The sequence below is a fragment of the Ranitomeya variabilis genome, chromosome 1 (genome assembly GCF_051348905.1).
Source record: "Ranitomeya variabilis isolate aRanVar5 chromosome 1, aRanVar5.hap1, whole genome shotgun sequence".
Taxonomy (NCBI): domain Eukaryota; kingdom Metazoa; phylum Chordata; class Amphibia; order Anura; family Dendrobatidae; genus Ranitomeya; species Ranitomeya variabilis.
Window position 1 is genome coordinate 320,188,604 of NC_135232.1, and position 23,003 is coordinate 320,211,606.

The window sequence follows — 23,003 nt, forward strand, 5'->3', positions numbered from 1 at the left end:
CAACCAGTAATCGTCATCGTTCATCATTTTCGTAATGCGTGTGTCCCTTTTTAGGATACGTAAGGCATAATCCGCCATGTGGGCCAAAGTTCCAGTTGTCAAATCTCCGGTTGTGATTGGTTGAGGGGCAGTTGCAGGCAAATCTACGTCACTTGTGTCCCTCAAAAAACCAGAACCCGGCCGTGACACGCAACCAAATTCCTGTGCCCCCGGGAAAGGTTCGGCATTAAAAATATACTCATCCCCATCATCCTCCTCGTCCTCCACCTCCTCTTCGCCCGCTACCTCGTCCTGTACACTGCCCTGACCAGACAATGGCTGACTGTCATCAAGGCTTTCCTCTTCCTCTGGTGCAGACGCCTGCTCCTTTATGTGCGTCAAACTTTGCATCAGCAGACGCATTAGGGGGATGCTCATGCTTATTACGGCGTTGTCTGCACTAACCAGCCGTGTGCATTCCTCAAAGCACTGAAGGACTTGACACATGTCTTGTATCTTAGACCACTGCACACCTGACAACTCCATGTCTGCCATCCTACTGCCTGCCCGTGTATCCTCCCACAAATAAATAACAGCACGCCTCTGTTCGCACAGTCTCTGAAGCATGTGCAGTGTTGAGTTCCACCTTGTTGCAACGTCTATGATTAGGCGATGCTGGGGAAGGTTCAAAGACCGCTGATAGGTCTGCATACGGCTGGCGTGTACAGGCGAACGTCGGATATGTGAGCAAAGTGCACGCACTTTGAGGAGCAGGTCGGAGAACCCAGGATAAGTTTTCAATAAGCACTGCACCACCAGGTTTAAGGTGTGAGCCAGGCAAGGAATGTGTTTCAGTTGGGAAAGGGAGATGGCAGCCATGAAATTCCTTCCGTTATCACTCACTACCTTGCCTGCCTCAAGATCTACTGTGCCCAGCCACGACTGCGTTTCTTGTTGCAAGAACTCGGACAGAACTTCCGCGGTGTGTCTATTGTCGCCCAAGCACTTCATAGCCAATACAGCCTGCTGACGCTTGGCAGTAGCTGGCCCATAATGGGACAACTGGTGTGCAACAGTGTCATCTGCCGATGGAGTGGTTGGCAGACTGCGTTCTGTGGAAGAGCTGTAGCTTCTGCAGGAGGACGAGGAGGAGGAGGAGGAGGGGGTGCGAACGCCTACAGCCAACTGTTTCCTAGACCGTGGGCTAGGCACAACTGTCCCTAAATTGATGTCGCCTGTGGACCCTGCATCCACCACATTCACCCAGTGTGCCGTGATGGACACATAACGTCCCTGGCCATGCCTACTGGTCCATGCATCTGTAGTCAGGTGCACCTTTGTACTCACAGATTGCCTGAGTGCATGGACGATGCGCTGTTTAACATGCTGGTGCAGGGCTGGGATGGCTTTTCTGGAAAAAAAGTGTCGACTGGGTAGCTCGTATCGTGGTTCAGCGTACTCCATCAGGGCTTTGAAAGCTTCGCTTTCAACTAACCGGTAGGGCATCATCTCTAACGAGATTAGTCTAGCTATGTGGGCGTTAAAACCCTGTGTACGCGGATGCGAGGATAAGTACTTCCTTTTTCTAACCAGAGTCTCATGTAGGGTGAGCTGGACTGGAGAGCTGGAGATCGTGGAACTTTCGGGTGTGCCGGTGTACATGGCAGACTGAGAGACGGTTGGAGACGGTATTGTTTCCGCCGGTGCCCTAGATGCAATATTTCCTCCTACAAAACTGGTGATTCCCTGACCCTGACTGCTTTTGGCTGGCAAAGAAACCTGCACAGATACTGCCTGTGGTGCGGAAAATGGTGGCCTTACAGTGACGGAAGGGATGTTGCGTTGCTGACTAGCTTCATTGGCCGAGGGTGCTACAACCTTGAGGGACGTTTGGTAGTTAGTCCAGGCTTGAAAATGCATGGTGGTTAAGTGTCTATGCATGCAACTAGTATTTAGACTTTTCAGATTCTGACCTCTGCTTAAGCTAGTTGAACATTTTTGACAGATGACTTTGCGCTGATCAGTTGGATGTTGTTTAAAAAAATGCCAGACTGCACTCTTCCTAGACTCGGATCCCTTTTCAGGGATTGCAGACTGAGCTTTAACCGGATGGCAACGCTGTGCTCCAACAGGTTTTGGCTTTGACACGCGTTTTGGGCCAGATACGGGCCCGGCAGATGTAACCTGTTGCGATGTTGATGCCTGCTGCGGCCCCTCCTCCACCTCCGCTTCTGAACTACTGCCGCCTGCACCCTGTTCCCCCAATGGCTGCCAATCGGGGTCAATAACTGGGTCATCTATTACCTCCTCTTCGAGCTCGTGTGCAACTTCGTCTGTGTCACTGTGTCGGTCGGTGGTATAGCGTTCGTGGCGGGGCAACATAGTCTCATCAGGGTCTGATTGTGGATCTGTACCCTGAGAGGGCAATGTGGTGGTCTGAGTCAAAGGAGCAGCATAGTACTCTGGCTGTGGCTGTGCATCAGTGCACTCCATGTCAGAATATACTTGTAATGGGCATGGCCTGTTAAATGTTTCACTTTCTAAGCCAGGGACGGTATGTGTAAAGAGCTCCATGGAGTGACCCGTTGTGTCGCCTGCTGCATCCTTCTCTCTTGTTGTAGTTTTTGCTGAGGAGGACAAGGAAGCGACTTGTCCCTGACCGTGAACATCCACAAGCGACGCGCTGCTTTTACATTTACCAGTTTCGGAAGAGGAGGCAAAAGAGCTAGAGGCTGAGTCTGCAATGTAAGCCAAAACTTGCTGTTGCTGCTCCGCCTTTAAAAGCGGTTTTCCTACTCCCAGAAAAGAGAGCGTTCGAGGCCTTGTGTAGCCTGACGACGAAACTGGCTCCACAGCTCCAGACTTAGGTGGAATATTTTTATCCCCACGACCACCTGATGCTCCTCTACCACTACCATCATTACCAGCTGACAATGAACGCCCACGACGACCTCTTGCACCAGACTTCCTCATTGTTTTAAAATCTTAACCAAAGTAACTTTATTTGTTGCTGTCAAACAACTTACACGGTGAGCTATAACTTCAGTATGATTTCAATATCCCTTAACAGGTTGGTGAGACCACAAGGAAAATCAGGCACAATGTTACACACTCTGTTTTCTGTGGCACAAAATCACAGAGATGACACACACGCAGGACTGTCACTCAAGCACTAATGTCAATATTAATCTCCCACCTAATTTATTTTTTTTTTTTTCTCAGGGAGACTTTAGAAACCAAATAATATTAAAAAAAAAAAAAAAAAAGGCTTTCTATGGCCCACAATTAGAGAGAGAGAGGTGGCACACCCAGGAGTCAAGACTGGCACACAAGCTGAGAGGGCAATATTACTCTCCCACTGTTTTTTTATGTATTTTTTGTTTTTTCAGGGAGACTTTAGAAACCCAATAATATTTAAAAAAAAAAATAAATAGGCTTTCTATGGCCCACTGAATGAGAGGGAGAGAGGTGGCACACCCAGGAGTCAAGACTGGCACACAAGCTGAAAGGGCAATATTACTCTCCCACTGTTTTTTTAGGTTTTTTTTTTTTTTTCAGGGAGACTTTAGAAACCCAATAATATTTTAAAAAAAAAATAAATAGGCTTTCTATGGCCCACTGAATGAGAGGGAGAGAGGTGGCACACCCAGGAGTCAAGACTGGCACACAAGCTGAAAGGGCAATATTAATCTCCCACTGTTTTTTTAGGTTTTTTTTTTTTTTTCAGGGAGACTTTAGAAACCAAATAATATAAAAAAAAAAAAAAAAAAAAAATAGGCTTGCTATAGCCCACTGAATGAGAGATAGCACACACAGCAGTGGCACACAAGCCCTGACTGAGGCCAATATTTTTCTCCCACTGATTGATGTAGTGTTTTTGTGTTGAGGTAGAATTTAGAACACAAATCACGGAAAAAATAAATAGGCTTTCTATGGCCCACTGAATGAAAGGGAGAGAGGTGGCACACCCAGGAGTCAAGACTGGCACACAAGCTGAAAGGGCAATATTACTCTCCCACTGTTTTTTTATGTATTTTTTGTTTTTTCAGGGAGACTTTAGAAACCCAATAATATTTAAAAAAAAAAATAAATAGGCTTTCTATGGCCCACTGAATGAGAGGGAGAGAGGTGGCACACCCAGGAGTCAAGACTGGCACACAAGCTGAAAGGGCAATATTACTCTCCCACTGTTTTTTTAGGTTTTTTTTTTTTTTTTCAGGGAGACTTTAGAAACCCAATAATATTTTAAAAAAAAAATAAATAGGCTTTCTATGGCCCACTGAATGAGAGGGAGAGAGGTGGCACACCCAGGAGTCAAGACTGGCACACAAGCTGAAAGGGCAATATTACTCTCCCACTGTTTTTTTAGGTTTTTTTTTTTTTTTCAGGGAGACTTTAGAAACCCAATAATATTTAAAAAAAAAAATAAATAGGCTTTCTATGGCCCACTGAATGAAAGGGAGAGAGGTGGCACACCCAGGAGTCAAGACTGGCACACAAGCTGAAAGGGCAATATTACTCTCCCACTGTTTTTTTATGTATTTTTTGTTTTTTCAGGGAGACTTTAGAAACCCAATAATATTTTAAAAAAAAAATAAATAGGCTTTCTATGGCCCGCTGAATGAGAGGGAGAGAGGTGGCACACCCAGGAGTCAAGACTGGCACACAAGCTGAAAGGGCAATATTATTCTCCCACTGTTTTTTTAGGTTTTTTTTTTTTTTTCAGGGAGAATTAGAAACCAAATAATATTAAAAAAAAAAAATAAATAGGCTTTCTATGGCCCACTGAATGAGAGGGAGAGAGGTGGCACACCCAGGAGTCAAGACTGGCACACAAGCTGAAAGGGCAATATTACTCTCCCACTGTTTTTTTAGGTTTTTTTTTTTTTTTCAGGGAGACTTTAGAAACCAAATAATATTAAAAAAAAAAAAAAAAAAAAAAAAATAGGCTTGCTATAGCCCACTGAATGAGAGATAGCACACACAGCAGTGGCACACAAGCCCTGACTGAGGCCAATATTTTTCTCCCACTGATTGATGTAGTGTTTTTGTGTTGAGGTAGAATTTAGAACACAAATCACGGAAAAAATAAATAGGCTTTCTATGGCCCACTGAATGAAAGGGAGAGAGGTGGCACACCCAGGAGTCAAGACTGGCACACAAGCTGAAAGGGCAATATTACTCTCCCACTGTTTTTTTATGTATTTTTTGTTTTTTCAGGGAGACTTTAGAAACCCAATAATATTTTTTAAAAAAAATAAATAGGCTTTCTATGGCCCACTGAATGAGAGGGAGAGAGGTGGCACACCCAGGAGTCAAGACTGGCACACAAGCTGAAAGGGCAATATTACTCTCCCACTGTTTTTTTAGGTTTTTTTTTTTTTTCAGGGAGACTTTAGAAACCAAATAATATTAAAAAAAAAAAAAAAAAATAGGCTTGCTATAGCCCACTGAATGAGAGATAGCACACACAGCAGTGGCACACAAGCCCTGACTGAGGCCAATATTTTTCTCCCACTGATTGATGTAGTGTTTTTGTGTTGAGGTAGATTTTAGAACACAAATCACGGAAAAAATAAATAGGCTTTCTATGGCCCACTCAGTGAGAGATGGCACACACAGGGATGGCACTGTAGCAGAAATGCCAATCTTAATCTCCCACAAAAAAAAAAAAAAAAAAAAAAAAAAAACTGTCCTACAATTACTATCTCCCTGCAGTAATGTAAGCCAGGTATGGCAGGCAGCAATAGGAGTGGACTGATGCACAAATTAAATAAAAAGTGTGGACAAACAAAAAAGATAGCTGTGCAGAAAGGAAGGAACAAGAGGATATGTGCTTTGAAAAAAGCAGTTGGTTTCCACAGTGGCGTACACACAGCAATACAGCTATCACGGAGCCTTCTAGGGCAGCCCAATGAGCTACAGCGCTGAGGGGAAAAAAAAAAAAAAATAGCTTCCACAGTCCCTGCACACCGAAGGTGGTGTTGGACAGTGGAAATCGCTGCAGCACAAGCGGTTTGGTGGTTAGTGGACCCTGCCTAACGCTCTCCCTGCTTCTGACGAAGCGGCAGCAACCTCTCCCTAAGCTCAGATCAGCAGCAGTAAGATGGCGGTCGGCGGGAACGCCCCTTTATAGCCCCTGTGACGCCGCAGACAGCAAGCCAATCACTGCAATGCCCTTCTCTAAGATGGTGGGGACCAGGATCTATGTCATCACGCTGCCCACACTCTGCGTTCACCTTCATTGGCTGAGAAATGGCGCTTTTCGCGTCATTGAAACGCGACTTTGGCGCGAAAGTCGCGTACCGCATGGCCGACAAGCACAGGGGTCGGATCGGGTTTCATGAGACGCCGACTTAGCCAAAAGTCGGCGACTTTTGAAAATGATCGACCCGTTTCGCTCAACCCTAGTCACTAGGGTTGAGCGAAACGGGTCGATCATTTTCAAAAGTCGCCGACTTTTGGCTAAGTCGGCGTCTCATGAAACCCGATCCGACCCCTGTGCTTGTCGGCCATGCGGTACGCGACTTTCGCGCCAAAGTCGCGTTTCAATGACGCGAAAAGCGCCATTTCTCAGCCAATGAAGGTGAACGCAGAGTGTGGGCAGCGTGATGACATAGATCCTGGTCCCCACCATCTTAGAGAAGGGCATTGCAGTGATTGGCTTGCTGTCTGCGGCGTCACAGGGGCTATAAAGGGGCGTTCCCGCCGACCGCCATCTTACTGCTGCTGATCTGAGCTTAGGGAGAGGTTGCTGCCGCTTCGTCAGAAGCAGGGAGAGCGTTAGGCAGGGTCCACTAACCACCAAACCGCTTGTGCTGCAGCGATTTCCACTGTCCAACACCACCTTCGGTGTGCAGGGACTGTGGAAGCTATTTTTTTTTTTTTTTCCCCTCAGCGCTGTAGCTCATTGGGCTGCCCTAGAAGGCTCCGTGATAGCTGTATTGCTGTGTGTACGCCACTGTGGAAACCAACTGCTTTTTTCAAAGCACATATCCTCTTGTTCCTTCCTTTCTGCACAGCTATCTTTTTTGTTTGTCCACACTTTTTATTTAATTTGTGCATCAGTCCACTCCTATTGCTGCCTGCCATACCTGGCTTACATTACTGCAGGGAGATAGTAATTGTAGGACAGTTTTTTTTTTTTTTTTTTTTTTTTTTTTGTGGGAGATTAAGATTGGCATTTCTGCTACAGTGCCATCCCTGTGTGTGCCATCTCTCACTGAGTGGGCCATAGAAAGCCTATTTATTTTTTCCGTGATTTGTGTTCTAAAATCTACCTCAACACAAAAACACTACATCAATCAGTGGGAGAAAAATATTGGCCTCAGTCAGGGCTTGTGTGCCACTGCTGTGTGTGCTATCTCTCATTCAGTGGGCTATAGCAAGCCTATTTTTTTTTTTTTTTTTTAATATTATTTGGTTTCTAAAGTCTCCCTGAAAAAAAAAAAAAACCTAAAAAAACAGTGGGAGAGTAATATTGCCCTTTCAGCTTGTGTGCCAGTCTTGACTCCTGGGTGTGCCACCTCTCTCCCTCTCATTCAGTGGGCCATAGAAAGCCTATTTATTTTTTTTAAAAAATATTATTGGGTTTCTAAAGTCTCCCTGAAAAAACAAAAAATACATAAAAAAACAGTGGGAGAGTAATATTGCCCTTTCAGCTTGTGTGCCAGTCTTGACTCCTGGGTGTGCCACCTCTCTCCCTTTCATTCAGTGGGCCATAGAAAGCCTATTTATTTTTTCCGTGATTTGTGTTCTAAATTCTACCTCAACACAAAAACACTACATCAATCAGTGGGAGAAAAATATTGGCCTCAGTCAGGGCTTGTGTGCCACTGCTGTGTGTGCTATCTCTCATTCAGTGGGCTATAGCAAGCCTATTTTTTTTTTTTTTTTTTTTTTTTTTAATATTATTTGGTTTCTAAAGTCTCCCTGAAAAAAAAAAAAAAACCTAAAAAAACAGTGGGAGAGTAATATTGCCCTTTCAGCTTGTGTGCCAGTCTTGACTCCTGGGTGTGCCACCTCTCTCCCTCTCATTCAGTGGGCCATAGAAAGCCTATTTATTTTTTTTTTTTAATATTATTTGGTTTCTAATTCTCCCTGAAAAAAAAAAAAAAACCTAAAAAAACAGTGGGAGAATAATATTGCCCTTTCAGCTTGTGTGCCAGTCTTGACTCCTGGGTGTGCCACCTCTCTCCCTCTCATTCAGCGGGCCATAGAAAGCCTATTTATTTTTTTTTTAAAATATTATTGGGTTTCTAAAGTCTCCCTGAAAAAACAAAAAATACATAAAAAAACAGTGGGAGAGTAATATTGCCCTTTCAGCTTGTGTGCCAGTCTTGACTCCTGGGTGTGCCACCTCTCTCCCTTTCATTCAGTGGGCCATAGAAAGCCTATTTATTTTTTTTTTTAAATATTATTGGGTTTCTAAAGTCTCCCTGAAAAAAAAAAAAAAACCTAAAAAAACAGTGGGAGAGTAATATTGCCCTTTCAGCTTGTGTGCCAGTCTTGACTCCTGGGTGTGCCACCTCTCTCCCTCTCATTCAGTGGGCCATAGAAAGCCTATTTATTTTTTTTTTAAAATATTATTGGGTTTCTAAAGTCTCCCTGAAAAAAAAAAAAAAAACCTAAAAAAACAGTGGGAGAGTAATATTGCCCTTTCAGCTTGTGTGCCAGTCTTGACTCCTGGGTGTGCCACCTCTCTCCCTCTCATTCAGTGGGCCATAGAAAGCCTATTTATTTTTTTTAAAAAATATTATTGGGTTTCTAAAGTCTCCCTGAAAAAACAAAAAATACATAAAAAAACAGTGGGAGAGTAATATTGCCCTTTCAGCTTGTGTGCCAGTCTTGACTCCTGGGTGTGCCACCTCTCTCCCTTTCATTCAGTGGGCCATAGAAAGCCTATTTATTTTTTCCGTGATTTGTGTTCTAAATTCTACCTCAACACAAAAACACTACATCAATCAGTGGGAGAAAAATATTGGCCTCAGTCAGGGCTTGTGTGCCACTGCTGTGTGTGCTATCTCTCATTCAGTGGGCTATAGCAAGCCTATTTTTTTTTTTTTTTTTTTTTTATATTATTTGGTTTCTAAAGTCTCCCTGAAAAAAAAAAAAAAACCTAAAAAAACAGTGGGAGATTAATATTGCCCTTTCAGCTTGTGTGCCAGTCTTGACTCCTGGGTGTGCCACCTCTCTCCCTCTCATTCAGTGGGCCATAGAAAGCCTATTTATTTTTTTTTTAAAATATTATTGGGTTTCTAAAGTCTCCCTGAAAAAAAAAAAAAAACCTAAAAAAACAGTGGGAGAGTAATATTGCCCTTTCAGCTTGTGTGCCAGTCTTGACTCCTGGGTGTGCCACCTCTCTCCCTCTCATTCAGTGGGCCATAGAAAGCCTATTTATTTTTTTTTTTAAATATTATTGGGTTTCTAAAGTCTCCCTGAAAAAACAAAAAATACATAAAAAAACAGTGGGAGAGTAATATTGCCCTCTCAGCTTGTGTGCCAGTCTTGACTCCTGGGTGTGCCACCTCTCTCTCTCTAATTGTGGGCCATAGAAAGCCTTTTTTTTTTTTTTTTTTAATATTATTTGGTTTCTAAAGTCTCCCTGAGAAAAAAAAAAAAATAAATTAGGTGGGAGATTAATATTGACATTAGTGCTTGAGTGACAGTCCTGCGTGTGTGTCATCTCTGTGATTTTGTGCCACAGAAAACAGAGTGTGTAACATTGTGCCTGATTTTCCTTGTGGTCTCACCAACCTGTTAAGGGATATTGAAATCATACTGAAGTTATAGCTCACCGTGTAAGTTGTTTGACAGCAACAAATAAAGTTACTTTGGTTAAGATTTTAAAACAATGAGGAAGTCTGGTGCAAGAGGTCGTCGTGGGCGTTCATTGTCAGCTGGTAATGATGGTAGTGGTAGAGGAGCATCAGGTGGTCGTGGGGATAAAAATATTCCACCTAAGTCTGGAGCTGTGGAGCCAGTTTCGTCGTCAGGCTACACAAGGCCTCGAACGCTCTCTTTTCTGGGAGTAGGAAAACCGCTTTTAAAGGCGGAGCAGCAACAGCAAGTTTTGGCTTACATTGCAGACTCAGCCTCTAGCTCTTTTGCCTCCTCTTCCGAAACTGGTAAATGTAAAAGCAGCGCGTCGCTTGTGGATGTTCACGGTCAGGGACAAGTCGCTTCCTTGTCCTCCTCAGCAAAAACTACAACAAGAGAGAAGGATGCAGCAGGCGACACAACGGGTCACTCCATGGAGCTCTTTACACATACCGTCCCTGGCTTAGAAAGTGAAACATTTAACAGGCCATGCCCATTACAAGTATATTCTGACATGGAGTGCACTGATGCACAGCCACAGCCAGAGTACTATGCTGCTCCTTTGACTCAGACCACCACATTGCCCTCTCAGGGTACAGATCCACAATCAGACCCTGATGAGACTATGTTGCCCCGCCACGAACGCTATACCACCGACCGACACAGTGACACAGACGAAGTTGCACACGAGCTCGAAGAGGAGGTAATAGATGACCCAGTTATTGACCCCGATTGGCAGCCATTGGGGGAACAGGGTGCAGGCGGCAGTAGTTCAGAAGCGGAGGTGGAGGAGGGGCCGCAGCAGGCATCAACATCGCAACAGGTTACATCTGCCGGGCCCGTATCTGGCCCAAAACGCGTGTCAAAGCCAAAACCTGTTGGAGCACAGCGTTGCCATCCGGTTAAAGCTCAGTCTGCAATCCCTGAAAAGGGATCCGAGTCTAGGAAGAGTGCAGTCTGGCATTTTTTTAAACAACATCCAACTGATCAGCGCAAAGTCATCTGTCAAAAATGTTCAACTAGCTTAAGCAGAGGTCAGAATCTGAAAAGTCTAAATACTAGTTGCATGCATAGACACTTAACCACCATGCATTTTCAAGCCTGGACTAACTACCAAACGTCCCTCAAGGTTGTAGCACCCTCGGCCAATGAAGCTAGTCAGCAACGCAACATCCCTTCCGTCACTGTAAGGCCACCATTTTCCGCACCACAGGCAGTATCTGTGCAGGTTTCTTTGCCAGCCAAAAGCAGTCAGGGTCAGGGAATCACCAGTTTTGTAGGAGGAAATATTGCATCTAGGGCACCGGCGGAAACAATACCGTCTCCAACCGTCTCTCAGTCTGCCATGTACACCGGCACACCCGAAAGTTCCACGATCTCCAGCTCTCCAGTCCAGCTCACCCTACATGAGACTCTGGTTAGAAAAAGGAAGTACTTATCCTCGCATCCGCGTACACAGGGTTTTAACGCCCACATAGCTAGACTAATCTCGTTAGAGATGATGCCCTACCGGTTAGTTGAAAGCGAAGCTTTCAAAGCCCTGATGGAGTACGCTGAACCACGATACGAGCTACCCAGTCGACACTTTTTTTCCAGAAAAGCCATCCCAGCCCTGCACCAGCATGTTAAACAGCGCATCGTCCATGCACTCAGGCAATCTGTGAGTACAAAGGTGCACCTGACTACAGATGCATGGACCAGTAGGCATGGCCAGGGACGTTATGTGTCCATCACGGCACACTGGGTGAATGTGGTGGATGCAGGGTCCACAGGCGACATCAATTTAGGGACAGTTGTGCCTAGCCCACGGTCTAGGAAACAGTTGGCTGTAGGCGTTCGCACCCCCTCCTCCTCCTCCTCCTCGTCCTCCTGCAGAAGCTACAGCTCTTCCACAGAACGCAGTCTGCCAACCACTCCATCGGCAGATGACACTGTTGCACACCAGTTGTCCCATTATGGGCCAGCTACTGCCAAGCGTCAGCAGGCTGTATTGGCTATGAAGTGCTTGGGCGACAATAGACACACCGCGGAAGTTCTGTCCGAGTTCTTGCAACAAGAAACGCAGTCGTGGCTGGGCACAGTAGATCTTGAGGCAGGCAAGGTAGTGAGTGATAACGGAAGGAATTTCATGGCTGCCATCTCCCTTTCCCAACTGAAACACATTCCTTGCCTGGCTCACACCTTAAACCTGGTGGTGCAGTGCTTATTGAAAACTTATCCTGGGTTCTCCGACCTGCTCCTCAAAGTGCGTGCACTTTGCTCACATATCCGACGTTCGCCTGTACACGCCAGCCGTATGCAGACCTATCAGCGGTCTTTGAACCTTCCCCAGCATCGCCTAATCATAGACGTTGCAACAAGGTGGAACTCAACACTGCACATGCTTCAGAGACTGTGCGAACAGAGGCGTGCTGTTATTTATTTGTGGGAGGATACACGGGCAGGCAGTAGGATGGCAGACATGGAGTTGTCAGGTGTGCAGTGGTCTAAGATACAAGACATGTGTCAAGTCCTTCAGTGCTTTGAGGAATGCACACGGCTGGTTAGTGCAGACAACGCCGTAATAAGCATGAGCATCCCCCTAATGCGTCTGCTGATGCAAAGTTTGACGCACATAAAGGAGCAGGCGTCTGCACCAGAGGAAGAGGAAAGCCTTGATGACAGTCAGCCATTGTCTGGTCAGGGCAGTGTACAGGACGAGGTAGCGGGCGAAGAGGAGGTGGAGGACGAGGAGGATGATGGGGATGAGTATATTTTTAATGCCGAACCTTTCCCGGGGGCACAGGAATTTGGTTGCGTGTCACGGCCGGGTTCTGGTTTTTTGAGGGACACAAGTGACGTAGATTTGCCTGCAACTGCCCCTCAACCAATCACAACCGGAGATTTGACAACTGGAACTTTGGCCCACATGGCGGATTATGCCTTACGTATCCTAAAAAGGGACACACGCATTACGAAAATGATGAACGATGACGATTACTGGTTGGCCTGCCTCCTTGATCCACGCTATAAAGGCAAATTGCAAAATATTATGCCACATGAGAACTTGGAACTAATATTAGCAACCAAACAATCAACTCTTGTTGACCGTTTGCTTCAGGCATTCCCAGCACACAGCGCACGTGATCGTTCTCACACGAGCTCCAGGGGGCAGCAGACTAGGAGTGTTAGGGGTGCACACATCAGAAGTGGCATTGGACAGAGGGGTTTTCTGACCAGGTTGTGGAGTGATTTTGCTATGACCGCAGACAGGACAGGTACTGCTGCATCAATTGAAAGTGACAGGAGACAACATTTGTCCAGTATGGTTACTAACTATTTTTCATCCCTTATCGATGTTCTCCCTCAACCGTCATTCCCATTTGATTACTGGGCCTCCAAATTAGACACCTGGCCAGAATTGGCAGAATATGCATTGCAGGAGCTTGCTTGCCCGGCAGCAAGTGTCCTATCAGAAAGAGTATTCTGTGCTGCAGGTTCAATATTAACCGAAAAAAGGACTCGTCTGGCTACCCAAAATGTTGACGATCTAACATTCATTAAAATGAACCACAACTGGATTTCGAAATCTTTTGCCCCACCTTGCCCGGCCGACACCTAGCTTTCCTATGAAAAGCTCTTGCCTGTGAATTACTTTTCTAATGTCTAATTTGCTGCAGCTGATTGTACAGCATACGACATGTTTACACCTCCCTAAATGGCAAAACTCCCCACACGGGGCCGTGGTATCGCGACTTGGCGCAAGCACCCGTGAGACTGCTGTTTGTCTGAAGAGGTGGGTGTGCTCGCTTTTGGTTGACGGCATTGCTACTGGGTCCCTCATAGTACAATGTAGTGTCTCTGGCGGTGGTGGTGCGCACCCAACGTCAGACACACCGTTGTAACATGAGGGGCCCTGGGGCGGTCCCGCCGGCCTCAAGAGAGTTCCCCCCTACCCCAGCTCAAAATGTGCTCTACCACGTGCAAAATTATGTCGCACAGCTCCACCAATCTTTAGTCTATTCGCTGACATCATTCAATGTCTGGCACTGACAATACAAATTTGTAGACATCTATGATGCAACTTAAAGTAGTCTGTGTCTGTGTCCTATATTGGCACCATTAAATAGTTACTGCCAAATTACTATGTCAGAAACTCAGTAGATGAGCCCACCCCTGTACCTAAGTATGCCACCTTTTTTTTTTGTTTTGGTTGTTTTGCGAGACATTAACATCTATTTATATTTTGGGAGTACTGGGACAGACACTCCTTGCACTACTCCTCCACTCACCACCAAGCTGCCTGTGTATCCATGTAACCGCTGTAAAACTGCCATGAGCCTATTGTTTGTTATTTTAGGCCTTTGATAGCCTGTCTGCGGCCCCTACTTGCAATACTCCTCCACTGACCACCAAGCTGCCTGCCCGTGTATCCATGTAACCGCTGTGAAACTGCCATGAGCCTATTGTTTGTTATTTTAGGCCTTTGATAGCCTGTCTGCGGTCCCTACTTTAAATACTCCTCCACTGACCAGACCACTGCTGCCCGTGTACCCCTGGAACCAATTATAAAGTGCCTACAGCCAGCCCATTTTTTTATGTTAGGCCTTTGAAGCCTGTCTGCGGTCCCTACTTGCAATACTCCTCCACTGACCACAATGCTGCCTGGAGTGCCTGCCTGTGTATCCATGTAACCGATGTAAAACTGCCATGACTGCCTACTGTTTGTTATTTTAGGCCTTTGATAGCCTGTCTGCAGCCCCTACTTGCAATACTCCTCCACTGACCACCAAGCTGCCTGCCCGTGTATCCATGTAACCGCTGTGAAACTGCCATGAGCCTATTGTTTGTTATGTTAGGCCTTTGATAGCCTGTCTGCGGTCCCTACTTTAAATACTCCTCCACTGACCAGACCACTGCTGCCCGTGTACCCCTGGAACCAATTATAAAGTGCCTACAGCCAGCCCATTTTCTTATGTTAGGCCTTTGAAGCCTGTCTGCGGTCCCTACTTTAAATACTCCTCCACTGACCACCAAGCTGCCTGCCCGTGTATCCATGTAACCGCTGTAAAACTGCCATGAGCCTATTGTTTGTTATTTTAGGCCTTTGATAGCCTGTCTGCGGCCCCTACTTGCAATACTCCTCCACTGACCACAATGCTGCCTGGAGTGCCTGCCTGTGTATCCATGTAACCGATGTAAAACTGCCATGACTGCCTACTGTTTGTTATTTTAGGCCTTTGATAGCCTGTCTGCAGCCCCTACTTGCAATACTCCTCCACTGACCACCAAGCTGCCTGCCCGTGTATCCATGTAACCGCTGTGAAACTGCCATGAGCCTATTGTTTGTTATGTTAGGCCTTTGATAGCCTGTCTGCGGTCCCTACTTTAAATACTCCTCCACTGACCAGACCACTGCTGCCCGTGTACCCCTGGAACCAATTATAAAGTGCCTACAGCCAGCCCATTTTCTTATGTTAGGCCTTTGAAGCCTGTCTGCGGTCCCTACTTTAAATACTCCTCCACTGACCACACCAATGCTGCCCGTGTACCCCTGGAACCTATTTAAAAGTTCATAGAGCCTAGTTATATATTTTATTTACTATTAATAAGGCCATGATGGACTACGCTGTACCACGCTACAAGCTAACCAGTCGACACTTCTTTTGCGAGAAAAGCCATCCCAACCCTCCACCAGCATGTAGAAGACCGCATTGTCCATGCACTCTGGCAATCTGTGAGTACAAAGGTGCACCTGACAACAGACGCATGGACCTGTAGGCATGGCCACGGAAGATTACGTGTCCATTACGGCGCAATGGGTTAATGTGGTGGATGCATGGTCCACAGGGGACAGCCTACTAAGTCTGTCTGCAGTCCCTAATTCAAATTGTCCTCCACTGTCTAAATCGGAACTTCCACCTTCTGGCTTTCGGCCTATAGTATCAGAAATTAAACTGCATTTGGCCTTCAACTTTGGTTAGGGCCTACTAACGGCTTCTGCCCCTCCCTGGTGTTGCCCTCAACTAAATAAAGCTGAGCTTCAACCTTCCGGCTCTCATTATGTGGTTTAAAAAAAAAAAATGGTGGTTAGGGCCTACTAACGGCTTCTGCCCCTCCCTGGTGTTGCCCTCAACTAAATAAAGCTGAGCTTCAACCTTCCGGCTCTCATTATGTGGTTTAAAAAAAAAAAATGGTGGTTAGGGCCTACTAACGGCTTCTGCCCCTCCCTGGTGTTGCCCTCAACTAAATAAAGCTGAGCTTCAACCTTCTGCTCCAAATTACCATTTTAAAAAATGCAATAGGCTTTTCAGGCCTACTAAAGGTGTCTGTCTGTGTGCCCCTCCCTGGTGTTGTCCTCAACTAAATAAAGCTGAGCTTCAACCTTCCGGCTCTCATTATGTGGTTTTAAAAAAAAAATGGTGGTTAGGGCCTACTAACGGCTTCTGCCCCTCCCTGGTGTTGCCCTCAACTAAATAAAGCTGAGCTTCAACCTTCTGCTCCAAATTACCATTTTGAAAAATGCAATAGGCTTTTCAGGCCTACTAAAGGTGTCTGTCTGTGTGCCCCTCCCTGGTGTTGTCCTCAACTAAATAAAGCTGAGCTTCAACCTTCCGGCTCTCATTATGTGGTTTTAAAAAAAAAAATGGTGGTTAGGGCCTACTAACGGCTTCTGCCCCTCCCTGGTGTTGTCCTCAACTAAATAAAGCTGAGCTTCAACCTTCCGGCTCTCATTATGTGGTTTTAAAAAAAAAAATGGTGGTTAGGGCCTACTAACGGCTTCTGCCCCTCCCTGGTGTTGTCCTCAACTAAATAAAGCTGAGCTTCAACCTTCCGGCTCTCATTATGTGGTTTTAAAAAAAAAATGGTGGTTAGGGCCTACTAACGGCTTCTGCCCCTCCCTGGTGTTGTCCTCAACTAAATAAAGCTGAGCTTCAACCTTCCGGCTCTCATTATGTGGTTTTAAAAAAAAAAATGGTGGTTAGGGCCTACTAACGGCTTCTGCCCCTCCCTGGTGTTGTCCTCAACTAAATAAAGCTGAGCTTCAACCTTCCGGCTCTCATTATGTGGTTTTAAAAAAAAAAATGGTGGTTAGGGCCTACTAACGGCTTCTGCCCCTCCCTGGTGTTGTCCTCAACTAAATAAAGCTGAGCTTCAACCTTCCGGCTCTCATTATGTGGTTTTAAAAAAAAAATGGTGGTTAGGGCCTACTAACGGCTTCTGCCCCTCCCTGGTGTTGTCCTCAACTAAATAAAGCTGAGCTTCAACCTTCCGGCTCTCATTATGTGGTTTTAAAAAAAAAAATGGTGGTTAGGGCCTACTAACGGCTTCTGCCCCTCCCTGGTGTTGTCCTCAACTAAATAAAGCTGAGCTTCAACCTTCCGGCTCTCATTATGTGGTTTTAAAAAAAAAATGGTGGTTAGGGCCTACTAACGGCTTCTGCCCCTCCCTGGTGTTGCCCTCAACTAAATAAAGCTGAGCTTCAACCTTCTGCTCCAAATTACCATTTTGAAAAATGCAATAGGCTTTTCAGGCCTACAAAAGGTGTCTGTCTGTGTGCCCCTCCCTGGTGTTGTCCTCAACTAAATAAAGCTGAGCTTCAACCTTCCGGCTCTCATTATGTGGTTTTAAAAAAAAAATGGTGGTTAGGGCCTACTAACGGCTTCTGCCCCTCCCTGGTGTTGCCCTCAACTAAATAAAGCTGAGCTTCAACCTTCTGCTCCAAATTACCATTTTGAAAAATGCAATAGGCTTTTCAGGCCTACAAAAGGTGTCTGTCTGTGTGCCCCTCCCTGGTGTTGTCCTCAACTAAATAAAGCTGAGCTTCAACCTTCCGGCTCTCATTATGTGGTTTTAAAAAAAAAAATGGTGGTTAGGGCCTACTAACGGCTTCTGCCCCTCCCTGGTGTTGTCCTCAACTAAATAAAGCTGAGCTTCAACCTTCCGGCTCTCATTATGTGGTTTTAAAAAAAAAAATGGTGGTTAGGGCCTACTAACGGCTTCTGCCCCTCCCTGGTGTTGTCCTCAACTAAATAAAGCTGAGCTTCAACCTTCCGGCTCTCATTATGTGGTTTTAAAAAAAAAATGGTGGTTAGGGCCTACTAACGGCTTCTGCCCCTCCCTGGTGTTGCCCTCAACTAAATAAAGCTGAGCTTCAACCTTCTGCTCCAAATTACCATTTTGAAAAATGCAATAGGCTTTTCAGGCCTACTAAAGGTGTCTGTCTGTGTGCCCCTCCCTGGTGTTGTCCTCAACTAAATAAAGCTGAGCTTCAACCTTCCGGCTCTCATTATGTGGTTTAAAAAAAAAAAATGGTGGTTAGGGCCTACTAACGGCTTCTGCCCCTCCCTGGTGTTGTCCTCAACTAAATAAAGCTGAGCTTCAACCTTCCGGCTCTCATTATGTGGTTTTAAAAAAAAAATGGTGGTTAGGGCCTACTAACGGCTTCTGCCCCTCCCTGGTGTTGCCCTCAACTAAATAAAGCTGAGCTTCAACCTTCTGCTCCAAATTACCATTTTGAAAAATGCAATAGGCTTTTCAGGCCTACTAAAGGTGTCTGTCTGTGTGCCCCTCCCTGGTGTTGTCCTCAACTAAATAAAGCTGAGCTTCAACCTTCCGGCTCTCATTATGTGGTTTAAAAAAAAAAAATGGTGGTTAGGGCCTACTAACGGCTTCTGCCCCTCCCTGGTGTTGTCCTCAACTAAATAAAGCTGAGCTTCAACCTTCCGGCTCTCATTATGTGGTTTTAAAAAAAAAATGGTGGTTAGGGCCTACTAACGGCTTCTGCCCCTCCCTGGTGTTGCCCTCAACTAAATAAAGCTGAGCTTCAACCTTCTGCTCCAAATTACCATTTTGAAAAATGCAATAGGCTTTTCAGGCCTACTAAAGGTGTCTGTCTGTGTGCCCCTCCCTGGTGTTGTCCTCAACTAAATAAAGCTGAGCTTCAACCTTCCGGCTCTCATTATGTGGTTTAAAAAAAAAAAATGGTGGTTAGGGCCTACTAACGGCTTCTGCCCCTCCCTGGTGTTGCCCTCAAGTAAATAAAGCTGAGCTTCAACCTTCTGCTCCAAATTACCATTTTAAAAAATGCAATAGGCTTTTCCGGCCTACTAAAGGTGTCTGCCCCTCCCTGGTGTTGTCCTCAACTGAACAAAGCTGAGCTTCCACATTCTGGCTTTCGCCCTATACTATCAGATATTAAACTGCATTTGGCCTACTAGTGTGGTTAGGCCCTTGAAACAGTGTCTGCTGCTCTTGGGTTTGCTACTCCACTGAACAAAGCAATGCCGCCTGTTTAGTCCTGTTACCAATTTTGAACTGCATGTAGCCTACTTTATTCTTTGGCCCTATATCTGTTTCCTCCTCATCCTGCCCATTGCCCAGCCACTGCTAAATGAGTCTGCTGGTACATTGACCTAGACCACTACATTCCCCTTGTACTCTACACAGCCAGAATCTGTCCCTGCTGAAAGTAAGGTTCCCCTTCCCGCATGTTATACCACCTTACACAGGGACAAAGAGGAAGGTGCAGATGAAAGTGCAGGTTCCTTCATCAGGTGGGGGGGCATACTCGTTGGCGACGTCACTGGCACAGGGCCCCTCAGAGTACGCAAAAGTGTCGCTGCTGGTGGGAGGCGCCCCCGCCATGCAAACACACCGCCGTACTTTGAGGGGCCCTGTGCCAGTGGCAATGCGAACGAGTGGGCCCCCCCCCTGCTTGCTCAGGATCACAGCACTTGCAACTTTTAAATACTTACCTTTCCCTGCAACACCGCCGTGACGTAGTCCGCATTTCCTGGGCCCACGAAAAACTTGAGCCAGCCCTACTCCCCCCACAACTTTCACCCAATTCCCTATGCCCAACTATTATTATACAGTTAATTAAGATTGGCAAGCTTCAGAAACAAGAATGGATGTTTTTGGCATTAAAATGGGCACTGTAGGTGTTTTCCTGGCCTCCACTCACTGCCGACTATGCTTCCCCATTGACTTGCATTGGGTTTCGTGTTTCGGTCGATCCCCGACTTTTAGCGATAATCGGCCGACTGCACTCGACTCGACTCTGGACAAAATCGGGTTTCCCAAAACCCTACTCGATCTTAAAAAAATGAAAGTCGCTCAACCCTAGTAGTGACGATTTTGACTCCATGTATTTTTCAAAAACAAGCAGCAATGGATAATGCTGAGTGAAAATTATAGACTGCCGTTATAGTGACAAGTTTACTGTAGTGACTAGTATGTTGTAGTGACCAGTATATTACTTACAGCTCATGTTTCGGGTGACACGCCCCTGTAATTTAGGTGGGCTCTCATCACTACAGAAATGCCAAACATGAGGGCGCTAAATGTAGTTTAGACACACTGGGGTTCAGAAGGTAGCAGTCATTTTGATTTGGGTGCACAGAATTTGCTGAATTTCTTTTGAGGTCGGGGAGCCATTTCACTTTTCCAGAGCCTTTGTGCTACTAGTAACGTAGAAGCCTGCTACATTTCTGTTAACAGATGATAGACCTCAGTGGGGAGTTTTTTGTGTATTGAGTAGAAGCTTTTTTGGGAACATTTTACATAACATTTATTTTACATAACCCCCTAGGGATCCACGATAATCAGGCAGCAGATTTACTGTGGATGGTGCCTGGCCTCTTTTCAGCATTATACTTCTTTTCAGAAATGCACAAAACTGTGATCGATCGCGCTTTTATACTCGTCTAAAAAGACGGACACCACCAGATCACAGGCCAGACGGGTCCACAGTGCCTCCATCTGCCTCATTAAAGGGAATCTTTCACCAGGAATTCCATCTGAATCACTTATTTCAAAGATTTATATGGAAACTCTGGTGTAAGCGCTCAGCGTAGAGTGCAGGATAAATGTGCACCAAGCCTTATTGCGATCTTCGGTAGGCAGAAAGAAAAAATCAACAGCAGGTGAACTGGTTTTATTTATTTTTACATCATTCCTTGCAGTATAAGTGATATGGCAAATTTATTCTTCGGGTCTGCGAGATTACAATGATACCAGATTTATATCAGATTTTTATCTTTGGCTGCTGTCACACACTAAAAGATACTTTTTATTGCTAAAACTAGTTTTTGCAACACCACATTTTGAGGGCTATAATTTTTCCATATTTCAGCCGACAGAGTCATGCGATGGCTTGCTTTTGCAGGACCATTTGACATCTTTATTGGTAGAATTTTTTGGCACATTAAATTTTTTTATTGCTTTCTATTCCGATTTTTGGGAGATAGAATCAATAAAAACCAGCAATTCAGAATTTTTCTTTTTTTAAATACCGTTCCGCGTGTGGTAAAGTTGATAAGTAACCTTTTATTCATTGGGTCAGTACGATTACATCGATACCCCATTTATATCTTTTTTTTATGTTTTGGCACTTTTACACAATAAAAACTGTTTTATTGAAAAGAATATGAGTATTATACAATTTTAAAGAAAACTTGGTTAAAAGATTGCTTCAATGTGAAGCTCATTCTCAAAGGTATATTAAAGGGTTATCCCTTCTGGGAAAAATAGATGCTTATAAATACTGTACGCTTCACTGATATTTAGTCGCTGCATTGCTATCATCATATACTGCAGAACTGGAAAAACACAGCATATATGTTAATCTAGATTGTTGGTCTCTTTTGTCAGGTAATTAAACATAATTATCAAGTCCATACATATGAACAGTATTACACTGACCCAAAAAATTTATTATTCATTCTTGCAGAAAAAGGATATATGACTGTCTAATAATCCTCTCTTAATTGGTTGAATTTATGTCAAAACCATATTTAATATCAGTATCACTGGACTGTATCTGTTCCTACAGAAATATTCAGACAAATCCATGGCAAGCAACCAGACCATATGGCTCAAGGACTTTACCTTGCTCGGATTGACTAACAATGCTAAAAATGAATTAATCCTATTTGTGTTCTTCTTAGTGGTTTATGTAGTTACAGTTCTAGGCAATTCTTTGATGGTCATTACTATCACACTGTCTTCAACTCTCCACTCTCCAATGTACTTCTTCTTGCGTAATCTCTCCATTGTAGATGTGTGCTATACAACTTCCACTGTTCCTAAACTTCTTTTAGATTTTTTGTCTGATGTGAAAAGAATCTCTTTCTTTGGTTGTGTGGCTCAGTTATTCTCCTTTATATCTTTTGGTGGGATTGAATGTCTCCTGCTTGCTGCTATGGCTGGTGATCGTTATGTAGCTATTTGCATGCCACTGCGCTACACTGAAGTCATGAGTTGGAAACTGTCCATGATACTTGCTGCGCTATGTTGGATTATTGGCCTACTGAATTCTCTCGCTCATACAGTCTTCACATTCCGATTACCATTTTGCAGGTCTAGGCCTCTTAACCACTTTTTCTGTGACATACCACCTCTTCTCGCCCTATCTTGTGCTGATACTACTATTAATGAAGTTGTCGTATATACTGCTGGAGGGTCCGGGATTGTAGGATCTTTCATGTTAACTATTTTGTCTTATATTTTTATTGTTAAATCAATTTTGAAAATAAGGACAACAACAGGAAGACAGAAAGCATTTTCGACTTGTGCCTCTCATCTGGTAGTGGTCATACTGTACTATGGAACAATTATGTTTACTTATATTCGGCCTACTTCTACTTATTCCCTTGACCAGGATCGTGTTGTTGCTATTCTTTATGGAATCATTACTCCTATGTTAAATCCAATAATCTACAGCTTGAGAAATAAAGAAGTTCATGGAGCTCTAACAAAAGTCATTCTTAGAAAACATAGTCCTCATTAAAATTTTTACCATGGACAAGATATAATGTTAGGTACATTAATTTGTCTTTCAGACAAAGAATATCATCTAGCTAAACAAATATGCATCATTAGATACAATATTAGATTTATGTGTGGCATTATCTCAGCTTCTCACCACAGCTAGGATTCTTGGAAAAAGAACTTTACCAAGCTGTCTTATTTCTACATTATATTTTAAAGGTGTTTTTATATCCTTACATTTTTCCATGAAAATTGACAAATTGGTTAAAAATAATTAATAAAGTAATATTCATGCTGAGTGATACATACAGGTTTCATTCTAGAGATTACCCAGTCTTTGCTGGTCTGAGATTCCATCTATCATTCTTGAAATATCAAAGCGCTCACTCTGTTGAGGATGAGACCAAAATACCGAGATCATTGGGGACCCAGTAAGGATCAGAAACTCACCC

At 44.6% G+C, this 23,003-nt stretch overlaps 1 protein-coding gene across 1 annotated transcript; it reads left to right on the forward strand.

The window, feature by feature from the left end:
* Window positions 1-21,631: 21,631 nt before the first annotated feature.
* On the forward strand, window positions 21,632-22,570 carry LOC143794992 (olfactory receptor 5V1-like). Its single transcript, XM_077280989.1, has one exon. It carries the CDS (start codon window positions 21,632-21,634, stop codon window positions 22,568-22,570), a length of 939 nt encoding a protein of 312 aa, XP_077137104.1.
* Window positions 22,571-23,003: the final 433 nt, after the last annotated feature.